Genomic DNA, 12,377 nt, shown 5'->3' with positions numbered 1-12,377 from the left:
GCATCCCTCGCTCTCCGATGCCCCGCTCCGCATTGGCCGCCTCTGGAAGCGCCCAGCGGCGGCTTCTGATTGGCTGTCGCCGCGGCAACGGGCGGTGGGGGGCGTGGCCGGGGCGGCCCCTCCCGGCGTCGCGGGTTTGTTTGCGGCCGCCCGGCGGCGGCGGCCGGAGCCGAGCGGACCCGAACGGACCCGAACCGAGCCGGAAAGAGCCGGAAGCAGCCGGAAAGAGCCGAGCGCAGCCGAGCGCGGCCGGCCGGGCATGAGGAGCGGTGGGACGCGGAGCCCCCCGCGCCCCCCGCCCGGGGCTGGTGCCCCCGGGGCTGCCCGGCCGAGCCCGCCGGTCCGCCGGCCCCGGTGACGCCGCGGGAGCCGCCGCAGGGGGGGCCTGGGCTATGCGGTGGTGGCTGCGCGCCGCCGTCCTCAGCCTGCTCGCCGGAGCCGGGGGTGAGGGGCCGCCCCGGGGAGCGGGGGGGGGCGGCGGGGCCGGTCTGGCCGGTGCCGGGGCGGGGGGCTCGGGGGCGGGGAAAAGGTCCCGGTGCGTTCCGGTGTGTCCCGGCGGGACCGGTCTAGCCGGTGCCGGGTCCCGGGGAGGCGGGAGCAGGCTGGGGACAGCGGGGGCGGGGGGCTCCGGGGGCGGGAGGAAGGTCCCGGTGTGTCCCGGTGTGTCGCGGTGGGATCGGTCTGGCCAGCGCCGGGTCCTGGGGAGGCGGGAGCGGGGGGTTCCGGGGGCAGGGGAAGGGTCCCGCTGTGTCCCGGTGTGTCCCGTGCCGTCCCGCCCCCGTCCCGGTTCATGCCGGTGTGTCCCGTCTCACCCGTGCCCGGGGCCGGTCCCGCAGGCAGCGGCCGGAGCGAGCCCCGGGCCGTGGTGGGGCGCGTCGGGGGCAGCGCGCTGCTGGGCTGCGGGCTCCTGGGCGCACACGAGGCGCGCCCGCCGCTCTACGTGATCGAGTGGGTCCGCTTCGGCTTCGTCCTCCCCATCTTCATCAAGTTCGGGCTCTACTCGCCACGCGTGGACCCCGAGTACGCGGGTGAGTCGCAGGGACCGGGCGGGCAGGGGGTCCCGGGGGTCCCCGTGGGGTGTCCCGTGTCCCCGCTCACTGTAGATGGGTCCCACCGGGTGCTGCTGCTGTTGGACCACCTTAATCCCACTCTCGGGGAAGTGGGGGGCTCTCCCAGGGGTCTCGGGGGGCGGGAAGGGATGGTGAGGAGCCAGGGAGGTCCCTACAGCAGGTGAATCCCAATCCCCATCCCCAGGGATGGCAGGAGAGATGGGGGTCCCCAGCTGGCAGAGGGGACGCAGATCCCTGCCCAGCCTGGCAGCAGGAGCGATCCCCACAGGGCAAAATGTGGGAGAATCCCCCCAGCCCACCCCCGTGGCCTCTAGCTGCTGGGGCATCTCCCGCAGGGCGGGACGGCCGAGTGCCCGGCACTGCTCTGGCCGTGTCACCCTGGGCCGGTGCCACCGGGGTGCCCCGTGCCGGGGGCTGTGGGCGCTGCCTCGGCCCGTGCGGGTCGCCTGAAGGTTGAGGCTGGGGAGGGGATTTCGGGGGAGCTGCTAATTGGAGCAAAGCTGGGCCGGGGACGGGCTGAGCGTGGGAGGGGGATATTCGCTGCTTTACCGGGTATTTAAAGTGAGTGGTGGCAGAGCCAGAGGAATCGCAGCGCGAGGATCCCTGCGAGCAGGGAGGAGAAGGCCACAGGAGTGTCCCCTGGGCATGGGGAGGGCTGGCAGCCCGTGGGGGATTTGGGCTGAGCCCAACCCCAACGTTCTGTGCCAGCCACACACCAAAATCCCTGATCCGACCCTTCCTCGGGGGACAGGATCATTCCCGGATCAGGACCCAATCCCTGTTGCCACAATTGTCCCGTGCCTAAAAATCCCTTGGGTAGGGACAGCCACTCTCCTGCTGCCCCTTCCCTGGCCAAACGGGAGGGCACGGATTTTGGGAGACGCCTGGGGACGCTTTCAGCAGCTCCGACTTGGCTCTGAGGAACCAGCGGTGACAACGAAGCCCCGGGCCAGGACAAGGCACCTGCTCTGCCGGGAGGCCTGGGCTGGGCTCCTGTTACCTGAGCGCCGAGGGGCCCCGGGGCTGCCGCAGCTCCGGTTACCCGGGAAGGAGCTGGCAGCGTCCCGCCCGCAGCCCCCCCTCCCCGTGTCCCCTCGTCCCCGCCGCCAGCGCGGCCCCGGGGGCTGCGGGAGCAGATTGGGATCAGGGCTGGGGGAAGGGGCTGGTGGCTGGAATGAGGGCGAGGTGGGTGGGCGGGGGGCTGGCGGCCGTCGCCATGGCAGCGGGGCGGCTTGTTTTCCATCCGCCGGGAAGGGATGGGTGCAGGGAAGGGCAGGGCCGGTGGGCGCAGGGCGTCGCCAGCCCCCTCTCTCCAGGTGGATCAGATCAGGTGTCACCCAGAGGGGCCACGGCTGTCACCAGTGTCCCTCCTGGGGGGATCTGGGGCGTCCTGGGAATAGGGTGGGCTGCAGCTGCCTCTGTGACAGCGCTTGGGGGATGGGGTCGGCTCTCCCCTGGGTGCCACCGCCACCCACGGTGCCATGGGCCGCTATCGCCTGCCCTGCAGCAGGGTCGGTGGTCTCTGGCCTGGCTCAGACCCCCCCCTCCCCGGCTGTGGCCGCGTGGCGGGGGCTGCAGCCCCCTTTGTGTCCCCCGCACCCCTTTGTGTCCCGCTGAATGTCGGTTGCCAGGCGCGGGGGGATGCTGGGCCACAGGGTTTTGTTTTTGCAGGGCGGTGGAGGAGGAGGAGGGGGCTGGGGCCGGCACGGGGGGGATTAGGGGGAGGCTGAGGGGCGTCCCCAGGCCACTCTGATCCCTTCCAAAGGGACCTTTGTTCGGGAGCCGGCTGCTCCCGCCGCGCCTGGGGCTGGGGGCTGGCAGCTGCTGGCAGGGCCGGGCTTCCCAGAGCTTCCCAGAGCTTCCCAGAGCTGTCCCACTTCCCAGGGCTCGGCGTGGGAGCCGGGTCTGGGGTGAGGGCCGGCGGACCCCTCGTCCCACAGCTGTGAGGTGAAGGCAGAGGGGTGGGAGACAGCTCTGGGCGCTGTGGGAAGGGTTTGCACGTTTGTGTGCGGGCTTCGCACAGCTCGCGGTGGATCCTGTCCCTCAGCCTCGGTGCCCAAACCCGCCTGCCCGGCTCCTGCCACTCCTCCTCATCCTTGTCGGGCTCGTCTGGTGGGACACAGAATCTGGTGGGACACGGAATCCCAATCCCGCTGCCAGCGGTGCCAGCCGGGACTCCTCGGGCAGTGCGTGGGGACTGTCTGTGACACCGGGCAGAGCTGGCAGCGGGGTTCCCCAAAACTTCCTGTGTTGGGAACCCGTTGGGAACTGCCGGTCCTGGGATGCTGATGGAGCATCGTGGGCTGTTCTGGCGCTTCCAGTGCCGGGGCTGTGTCCCTACCGTGGTGTCCCGGGAGCAAGGTCACCTGGCATGGGCCGGGGGTGCCCGGGGTGGGAGTGCCGGGGCAGAGGGTGCTGGGTTGATGGATGCCCGGGGAAGGGGGTGCTCCAGGCAGGGGGTGCCTGGGGAAGGGGATGCTCAGGACAGTGGACGCCCAGGGAAGGCGGTGCCCGGGACAGGGGGTGCCCGGGATGGTGGGTGCCCAGGCTGGGAGTGTCCGGGACAGGGGGTGCTCGGGCCGGTGGGTGCCGCTGGCCGCACACCCCGGCCTGGGCTGAGCCAATTGCCCGCTGCACCCTGAGCCGATTATGGCTCTGATAATAGCCCGGGGGATTAACGGGCTGCGCCCGCTCTCGCTTCGGCTCTTATCCCTCTCCTCATCAAAGAGGCCGCGGGGCGTGGGGCTGGCGCGGGGCGAGGACCCCACGGCCTGGGGGATCCCCGGTCACCGTGTGCCCCCGGGGGGCTGCAGAGCTCGTCCCTGCGAGGCGAGCGGGGGCTCACCGTGACCCCCCCCGTGCCGCGGGGAGCGGGGCCGGTGCGGAGGTGCCGGGGCTTAGCAGGGCTCCTAAGGGTGAGAACGCCGGGGGGGCTCCCGGGGGGACGCAGCCGTGGGGGAAGGGTCCTTGGGAAGGGGGAAAAGGGGTCGGGGGAGGGCTGTGCAGCTGGAGGGGTGGTGGGACCAGTCCGGCCGGCCGCTGGGAGCGATGCTCGAAGTGCGTGGACCCGCCGTGCTGAGGGACCCCGCCGAGGCCACCCTCCACGGGGGCGGGTGACAGAGCCACTGTCGCCTCCTCTCCGTGGCACCGATGTGTGTAGTGCTGGATGTCGCTGTGCCCAACCTCTGGCACCGCCGTTCCCAGCCCCCCGTGGTGCCAGCGTGGGCGGGCACCCTGGGGAGGGGATGGCCCCAGGGAGGGGGTGACTCGGGAGAGGGTGGCCCCGGGGAGGGGGTGGCCCGAGGAGGGCGTGACCCGGGGAGGGGATGGCCCCGGGGGAGGGTGGCCCGGGCGAGGGGGTGGCCGGGGACTTGGCTGTCCCTGAGCCGCTGCTGTCGCGCAGGTCGAGTGCGGCTGGAGGAAGGTGCCTCGCTCCGCCTGGACCTGCTCCGCGCCGAGGACCAGGGCTGGTACGAGTGCCGGGTGCTCTTCCTCGACCGGCATAGCACCGACGCCGACTTCCAGAACGGCACCTGGATCCACCTTACCGTCAACGGTACCGGCCCGTCCCAGCCCCACCTGCTCTGCCCACATCTCCCAGGGCTGGCACTGGATCCGCTGGGCTTCCACAACCACTTGAGCCAGCTCTGGGGGTGAGGGTTTGGATGTGGATTTGCCTTCCAGCACCCCCCACCTTCCTGGAGACCCCCCCCGCATTCGTGGAGGTGCGGGACCAGGCCGCGCTGAGCCTCACCTGCAGGGCTGTCGGCAACCCCCAGCCTGTTGTCACCTGGAAGAGGAGTGACCTGCCTGTCCAGAGCGGGGACACGGTGCAGGTGAGGACGACAAACCACCGATCACCCCTGTGTGGGGTGTGGGCAGAGTCTTGTGCATGGCTGGAGTGCCCATCCCTGCTGCAGTGGCACCTGCCTGCCGCCACCACCCTGCTCACGGGGCACGTCCCTGTCACTGGGTGGCTGTGCCACAGCTGGTGCTGTTGCAGGTGAGGAACGGGACGCTGAGCATCGCCGCCGTGGAACGTGCCAGCGCGGGCACCTACACGTGCCACGCATCCAGCAAGGAGGGCACTGTCACCCACACCACCCGCGTGCTCGTGCAGGGTAAGGACGGGTGGTCCCCCAGCCCTGCCCCATGGGCTGCGGGCATGGAGGGAGCCACGGCGTGGTTGGTTTTGGGAGCAGCTGGGGCTGTCCCCTGCCCTCACTGCCCCTCTGCCCTGTACCCCAGGGCCGCCCATCATCGTGGTGCCACCCCAGAATGTCACCGTCAACATCTCCCAAGATGCCTTTCTGGCGTGCCAGGCTGAGGCGTACCCAGGGAACCTAACCTACACCTGGTTCCAGGGCAGCAGCAACGTCTTCCACCTCAGGTACGGCGGGAATGGGGACAGCACCGGGGCTGCTGTGCCCCCCAAACCTGGCCCTGAGTGCCCGGGATGGGCTGGATGTGTGGTGGGGGCAAATCCATCATGCCAGGGCAGCAGGGACAGTCCCAACTCAGGCACTCACCGCTGTCCCCTCCCCTCCCAGCCACCTCCAGGCTCGTGTCCGTGTCCTGGTGGACGGGAGCCTCCTGCTGCAGCGAACGACCCCGGACGATGCTGGGAAATACACCTGCACCCCCAGCAACGGGCTCTGGAAGCCGCCTTCCGCCTCAGCCTTCATCACAGTGCTCTGTAAGACCCCCCCCCTGCACCCCGGGCCGTGGGGGTCCCTGCTGTGGGGGCTGTGGTGGGAACGGGGGGTGCCCCATGGGGACCCCAGCCCTGTGTGTCCCCGCAGACCCAGCGCAGGTGACCACCATGCTCCCTGAGACCCACCTGCCCAAGGGCATGCGGGGCGTGATCCGCTGCCCCTCCCGCGCCAACCCCCCCCTGCTCTCCGTCACCTGGACGAGGGATGGGCGCCCGCTGGAGCTGGACAAGGTACGGCTGCTCCCACCCCCCACCACCCTTCCCACCTTCCCAAATCCCTTCTCCTCAGCCGGTCCCCTCTCCCAGCTCCCCGGCTGGTCCGTGCGGCCCGACGGCTCCATCGTCATCGCGACGGGGAACGACGACGCGCTGGGGCTGTACCGCTGCACGCCCTACAACAGCTACGGCACCGCCGGCGAGTCCCGGCCCACGCGCGTCCTGCTGAAGGTGAGGAGCCCCCCGGGGTCCCCTCCCTGGCTCTGCACACGCTGCCAAGCCCCCCACGCTGCCCCTCTGCCTTGCAGGACCCTCCCGCCTTCACGGTGCAGCCCAAGGAGGAATATTTCCAGGAGGTGGGCCGGGAGCTGGTGATCCCCTGTGCAGCTCACGGGGATCCCCCCCCCCACCATCACCTGGCTGAAGGTAGGGGCTGCTGCTTTGGGGGGTCAGCTGAACCCCCCCGGGGATAGAGATTGCTTTTGGTCTCCAGGGCACTGTTCCTGGGGCAGTGTCCTTGTCCCTGCATCACTCCTGGGGCCATGTCCCTGTCCCCACGCCACTCCCAAGGTAGTGTCCCCATCCCATCACTCCTGGGGCAATGTCCCTGTTCCTACGAATGCTGTGGGGTCCCATCACATGGTTCCTGAAGGGCCTCAGGTCACTGCTTGGTGGGCCTCTAAAAAAACAGCAAAACCCTGCCCCTTGGTTTCCAAACCAGCCCCAGGGTGGGGGGTCCCCCTTTTCAAGTGCCCTTGTCCCCGGTGTGGCGGTGTCACCATCCCAGCCCTGCACGGGGGTGGGCTAGTGGTGGCCCCCATTAGCATGTCCGTGTCCCACAGGTAGGCAGCGTGGGGAAGAGCAGTGCCCAGGTGGACAGGAACAGCAGCCTCGTCCTCCGCCCCCTCATCAAGGAGCAGCACGGAGTCTGGGAGTGCACGGCCACCAACCAGGTGGCCAGTGTCACTGCTGCCACCTCTGTCCACGTGCTGGGTGAGCTGCCCATCACTGGTGGGCTTGGATGGTGCTGGGGTGGGCAATGCAAACCCCACCCTGTGTTGGAAGGGGTGGTCCAAGCCCCCCAGTGTGACTCTGCTGCCCGCCAGGTACCAGCCCCCACGCTGTCACCAACGTCTCTGTGCTCCCGTTGCTGCTGGCAGCCAACATCTCCTGGGAGCCGGGATTTGATGGAGGCTACTTCCAGAGGTTCAGCGTCTGGTACACCCCGCTGTGAGTGCCCACCCACCCTGTGTCCCCAGAGGGCCCTCAGCTCTGGGCTCACGGGTCCCCGCTGTCCCCAGGGCGAGGTACCCGCCGCGGGCGCACCACGACTGGGTGTCGCTGTCAGTGCCGGCGGGGGCTCAGCACCTTCTGGTGGAGAACCTGCAGCCGGACACCAGTTACCAGTTCAGCGTCCTGGCCCAGAACAAGCTGGGCAGTGGCCCCTTCAGCCAGATCGTCACCTCCATGCCCAGGGGTAAGGGGAACTCCCCAGAACACCCCTGGTGCCCCCAGAAACTCGGGAGGCTCCCGTTCCCACCTTGTGCCGGCCTCCGCTTCCTCCCCAGGCTTCCCAGTGACCACAGTGCCTCCGGAGCCGCCGGCCATGACCGTGCACGTCTTTCTGTCCCCACCGCGGGCTCTGACAGCCAACGAGACCGTGCGGGGGGTGCTGCTGCGCTGGGACCCTCCTGCCCACGCCTCGGTGGCCCTGAGCGGGTACGCGCTGGAGCTGCGGCAGGACAAGGGCGGCTGGGAGGTGCTGGAGCGCTCCATCCCCGGCACCAACACCCAGGTGCTGGTGCCAGGGCTCATCAAGGTGAGATCTGGCTGGCTGCTGGGGTGGGTTAGGGCATGGTGGCCACGTGGCTCACAGCCCCATGTCGTGCAGGACGCCTTCTACGAGTTCCGACTGGTGGCCTTTGCTGGCAGCTACATCAGCGACCCCAGCAACACGGTGAACGTCTCCACGGCAGGTGAGGCTGGGCTGCCACCCTGGGGCAGAAGCTGGAGGTGCAAAGCACCCAAATTCCCAAAGGAGAACCCCCTTCATGCTGCTCCCACCCCCATGTCCCTGCTGGTAAACTGGGGTCAGGGACAGAGCAGGACCCCCAAGGCTAAAGCTGTGGGAACAGCCACGGATCTGCCTTGGCTTCAGCCTCACGAACCAGAGCATCCCTTGTCCTGGTGCCCATGACGGGGGGCACAGGTCCCCCCAGGGGCAGAGCAGCCCTGGTGGGACAAGGGCTGAGGCTTCACTGTGTCCCTGTGGTGCTGGTGACACGCGGTGACACGAGGGGGGCTGTGCCCGCCTGATGGGATGCCCTGTGTGTGGCAGGGATGGAGGTGTACCCGTCCCGCACGCAGCTGCCGGAGCTGCTGCCGCAGCCGGTGCTGGCGGGGGTCATCGGGGGGATCTGCTTCCTCAGCGTGGCCGTCATCTTCAGCACCATGGCCGCCTGCATCATGAACCGGCGCCGCGCCGCGCGCGTCCGCAAGCGCCGCCAAGGTATGAGCCGGGGAGCAGGAGGGGACAGGGGACAGGGGACAGGCCAGCCTGGGTGGGGCCCGAGTGGGTGCCGCTGTCTCCTCCTCATCACGTTTTGAGTTGCTCGCTGTGTGATCCCCCTGTGTTCTCATGGCCTTCCAGATCCACCACTCGTCTTCTCCCCCAGCAAGAAGCTTCCACCTCCACAGTAAGTCACACCACGACATTGCCACACTCCCTCCCTGTCCTGCCACAGCATTGCCACGCTCCCCTCCCTTCCTGTCCCACTCCTGGCTGTGCCATGTTCCCATCCCTGTCCCTCTCCCTCCATGCCACGCTCCGCCCATCCCACTGCACTCCTCATCATCCCCCTGCCACCGGCTGGGGGCACGGGGACAGCCTGGGGACGGCCACCCCGTGCTGCCACTGACCAAGGGCATTAGGAGCAGGGCGCTGGGGGCAGGGCTCCCCCACATGCTCCCTCCCGGCAGTTTTGGCTGGAAAAAGGATCGGGAAGCACAGGAGCAGGGCAGTGAGGGCCCGGGAGCACGGCTGGGGGTGCTGCAGCTGCTGCCTCTCCCTTGCAGCAGTGCTCGTGGCCCTGGTAGCCCCGACAGCACGGTGAAGCTGAAGCTGCAGCCGTCACCGTACCGGAGCCTGCACCGGACGCTGCTGTGGGGTGAGAAGGCCGGCACCAGCCTGGGGCTGAGCATCGCCGGTGAGCGCTACCCTGGCTACGAGAGCCACGGCCGGGAGCACGTCCCGCTGGAGCGCATCTGCCGCGGCCCCGACGGGCGCTTTGTGGTGGAGACCGACCCGCGGCCAGAGCCGGACCCTCTGCGGGACCCCCCGGAGCCCTACCACCAGCTGCCCACCGAGGAGGACGAGGAAGAGGAGGAAGAGGATGAGCCCGTGTGGCACAGGGGGGTCTCGCTACGCCCCCAGCCTGCGGGGCAGCCCCGCCGGGGTGCCCGGGCCTCCAGCCACCGCCACGGCCGCTACTTCGGCTACGGCAGCAGCAGCCCCGTGGACGAGGCCGTGGCGTTGAGCATCACCGACGTCAGCCCCGTGGCCTCCGCCGCCGCCACCCTGCCTTACAGCACCGCCCAGGAGCCCCCCGGGCCCCGCCACGGGCCCCCCTGGGACTCGCCGCCCCGCCAGGGCTCCCCCCAGCCGGCCACCGGCCCCTTGGTGTCCCCCGGCCCCCGGGCCGTCAGCGGGATCCTCCAGTACCTCAGCCTGCCCTTCTTCAAGGAGATGTGTGTGGACGGTGACTGGCCCCCCCCAGAGGAGCCGGCGGAGCCCCCCAGTGCCGGCGCCGGGCCGGAGCCCCCCGCCAGCCCCCCGCGCGTGGGGCGGACGCTGTGCCCGGACTGCATTGACACAAGTGCCAACGCCACCTCCCTCCCCGCCACCGCCGCGTTCCTCGAGCCCCCCCGGCTGCCCGTGGGCCCCCCCAAGGCCTCGCTGCCCGGCTCCCCCGCCTGGCCCTGCTCCCCCAGCCCCGGGCCTCCCCCCCAGCCCCCCTCCCATCTCCGGACTGAGGCCCCGGGGCGGCCGCCGGACGCTGCGCCCCCGGAGAAGCTCCCGCGGGGCAGCCTGACCAGCCAGAGCAGCGGCCGGGGCAGCGGCTCCTTCCTGCGGCCCCCCTCGCTGGCACCGTCCCTGGGGGGCACCTTCCTGGGCACCCCCCTCGGGGACGGGGGCAGCTGGCACAGCGGGGGCTCGGCAGCGGAGGAGGGACGGGGCAGGACGGATCCTGGCGCCGGGAAGAGGTGAGCCGTGGGCAGGGCGCCGGGATGAGCTCCCGGAGCGTGCGGGGGCAGCTCCGGGCCTGTCCTGGGATGGGGTGTCCTGGCACGGAGCCACCTCCCTGCCTCCCAGCCCTGCAGTGCTCTGGGGACACCGCCCCACTGTCCTTGTCCCGAGGGACCACTCTGGTTCTCCCCCAGCATCCCTGCCCGCTCCCCGCTGTGTCCCCACATCCCTCGGGGTGGTGCCCCTGACGCTCATCCCTGGGATCTGACGCCTTGGGATCTGCCCCTGACACCCATCCCTGGGGACCTGTGGCTTGGGGTCTCTCCTGACATTCATCCTTGGGGTCTCGTGCCCATCCCTGCGATCTGGCACCTCGGGGTCTGCCCTGACCTCCATCCCTGGGCTCTCACACCCATCCCCGGGGTCTCACTTTTTGGGGTCTCCCCTGGAGCCCATCCTCGGGGTCTCACGCCCTCGGGCCGTGCCCCTCGCCCCCTCCCCGCAGGAGGAACACCTCCGTGGACGAGAACTACGAGTGGGACGCGGAGTTCGCGCTGGAGTCGGAGCTCCTGGAGGCGCTGCAGCTTTACCGGGGCGCGGCCCCGACCCGGCCCGGCTCCTCCATCGCGCTGCGGGACCTGCAGCGGCACAGTGAGTGCGGCCCCCCCGCGCCCCCCACCCCCGTGCCCAGGGCCCCGTGGCCGCCCCGGCGGGTGCCGCGGCGGGGCCGGACGCTGCCTGTCTCCCCGCAGAGCTCGGCTCGGCCCCGGTGAGCTCGGTGTCGGCGGAGGCGTTGGGGACGGGGGGTCCCCCGGAGCGCGGCCAAACCCCCCGCCCCGAGGGGCCGGGGGCGCGGCGCCGCAGGGAGGGGTCCCAGCAGCGGCGGCAGCGGGTGGGCGCCCGCGGGTGCTGCTCCGAGCGCTTCGAACTGGCCACGCTGCTCTAGGGACCTCCGGGACCCCCCTGGGACCACCCGGGTCAGGGCTGGAAGGATGGGGCAGGGGGGGTGAATAAAGAGGCGTGAGAGCAGCTCTGGCTCTTGTTGGTGGGGGGCACTCGGCATCCCCAAGGCACGCAGGGTTCTGCCATCTCCCCACTCCTCCTAAACGCCCCCTCCTCGTGCTCCCCGCAGGGCCCGTGACGCCCTTCATCCACCCCCCACCCATCACCACCCACCCCCACCACCACCCCATCTCCCTGCATGCCCCTATATCCCATCTCCACTCCATCCTACACCCCCTCCCCCTCCATCTTCTCGGTGTCCCCCTCCCACCTCGTCCCCGTCCCCGTGCCTTGTGCAGGCTCCCCTCCTATTCTCCTCCCATTCTCCTCTGTCCCCATCTTCCCCTTTCCCTGGCCGCAGCTTCCCATTTCCCCCTCGCATCTTCCCAGCCTCCCCCTATCAATTCCGCCCCCCCGCCATCGCAGTCTCCCCCACCTTCCTGGTACCCCCCCATCTTCCTATTGACCCTCCCTTAGGGACCTAGTGACCCTCCCCCCATGTTCTGGTACCCCCCATGTTCTCAGTGTCCCCCCTATTGGGGTGTCCCCTTATCTTCCTGGCACCCCCCCATCTTATCGGTATCCTCCCCACTGGTGTCCTCCCCATCTTATCCGGGTGCCCGCCATTCCTGTCCCCTCTCCGGTGTCCCTGTCCCCTCCCGCTCTCCGCAGCCCCCCCTCCCCCGTTCCGGTGTCCCTCCCCCGGTTCTCCCCCCGCTCGTCCTCCCCCCACCCTCGGGGGGGGCGGGGCCTGGCGGCGGCCCCGCGCGCGCGGGAGGGGCGGGGCCCGCGCGCCTCGTGCCCTTATATGGGCATTGCTCGGGAGCGCGTCACGGGGGCGGGGCGGGCCATGACGTCACCGGGGGTCGCGCGTGGGCTCCGGCGCGGGTCACGTCGGGTCGCGGGCCGCGGGGTCCCGCCGTGGGTCACCCCCCCCTGTCCCCCCATCGCGTCCCCCTTTGTCCCCCTGCCACTCCCACCCCATGTCCCCCCACCACGTGCCCTTGTGTCCCCCTGCCGCGTCCGCCCGTCATGTCTCCCCTGTGTCCCCATCATGTCCCCCTGCCACGTCCACCCCTGTCTCCCCTGTGTCCCCCATCGCTTCCTCCTGTGTCCCCCTGCCACGCCC

General features: G+C 70.4%; 1 protein-coding gene across 1 annotated transcript; it reads left to right on the top strand.

Moving 5' to 3' along the window:
• The first annotated feature begins 108 nt into the window (after nucleotides 1–108).
• LOC121672512 (protein turtle homolog A-like) lies at nucleotides 109–11,275 on the top strand. Its single transcript, XM_042045183.1, is given in 21 exon segments — nucleotides 109–444; nucleotides 837–1,028; nucleotides 4,474–4,626; nucleotides 4,755–4,906; nucleotides 5,074–5,191; nucleotides 5,319–5,460; nucleotides 5,621–5,766; nucleotides 5,873–6,015; nucleotides 6,091–6,231; nucleotides 6,309–6,398; nucleotides 6,400–6,426; nucleotides 6,843–6,993; nucleotides 7,107–7,230; nucleotides 7,302–7,477; nucleotides 7,569–7,819; nucleotides 7,892–7,976; nucleotides 8,339–8,509; nucleotides 8,651–8,696; nucleotides 9,076–10,263; nucleotides 10,752–10,897; nucleotides 10,999–11,275. Coding segments are annotated over 21 exon segments (3,888 nt in total). The 5' UTR covers nucleotides 109–392; the 3' UTR covers nucleotides 11,193–11,275.
• Nucleotides 11,276–12,377: the final 1,102 nt, after the last annotated feature.

Source organism: Corvus kubaryi, unplaced genomic scaffold (assembly GCF_017639235.1).
Source record: "Corvus kubaryi isolate FWS band 111438036 unplaced genomic scaffold, C.kubaryi_AGA036_p1.0 62643, whole genome shotgun sequence".
In the NCBI taxonomy this organism is placed as follows: domain Eukaryota; kingdom Metazoa; phylum Chordata; class Aves; order Passeriformes; family Corvidae; genus Corvus; species Corvus kubaryi.
This window is presented reverse-complemented; position numbering and strand designations above follow the sequence as displayed.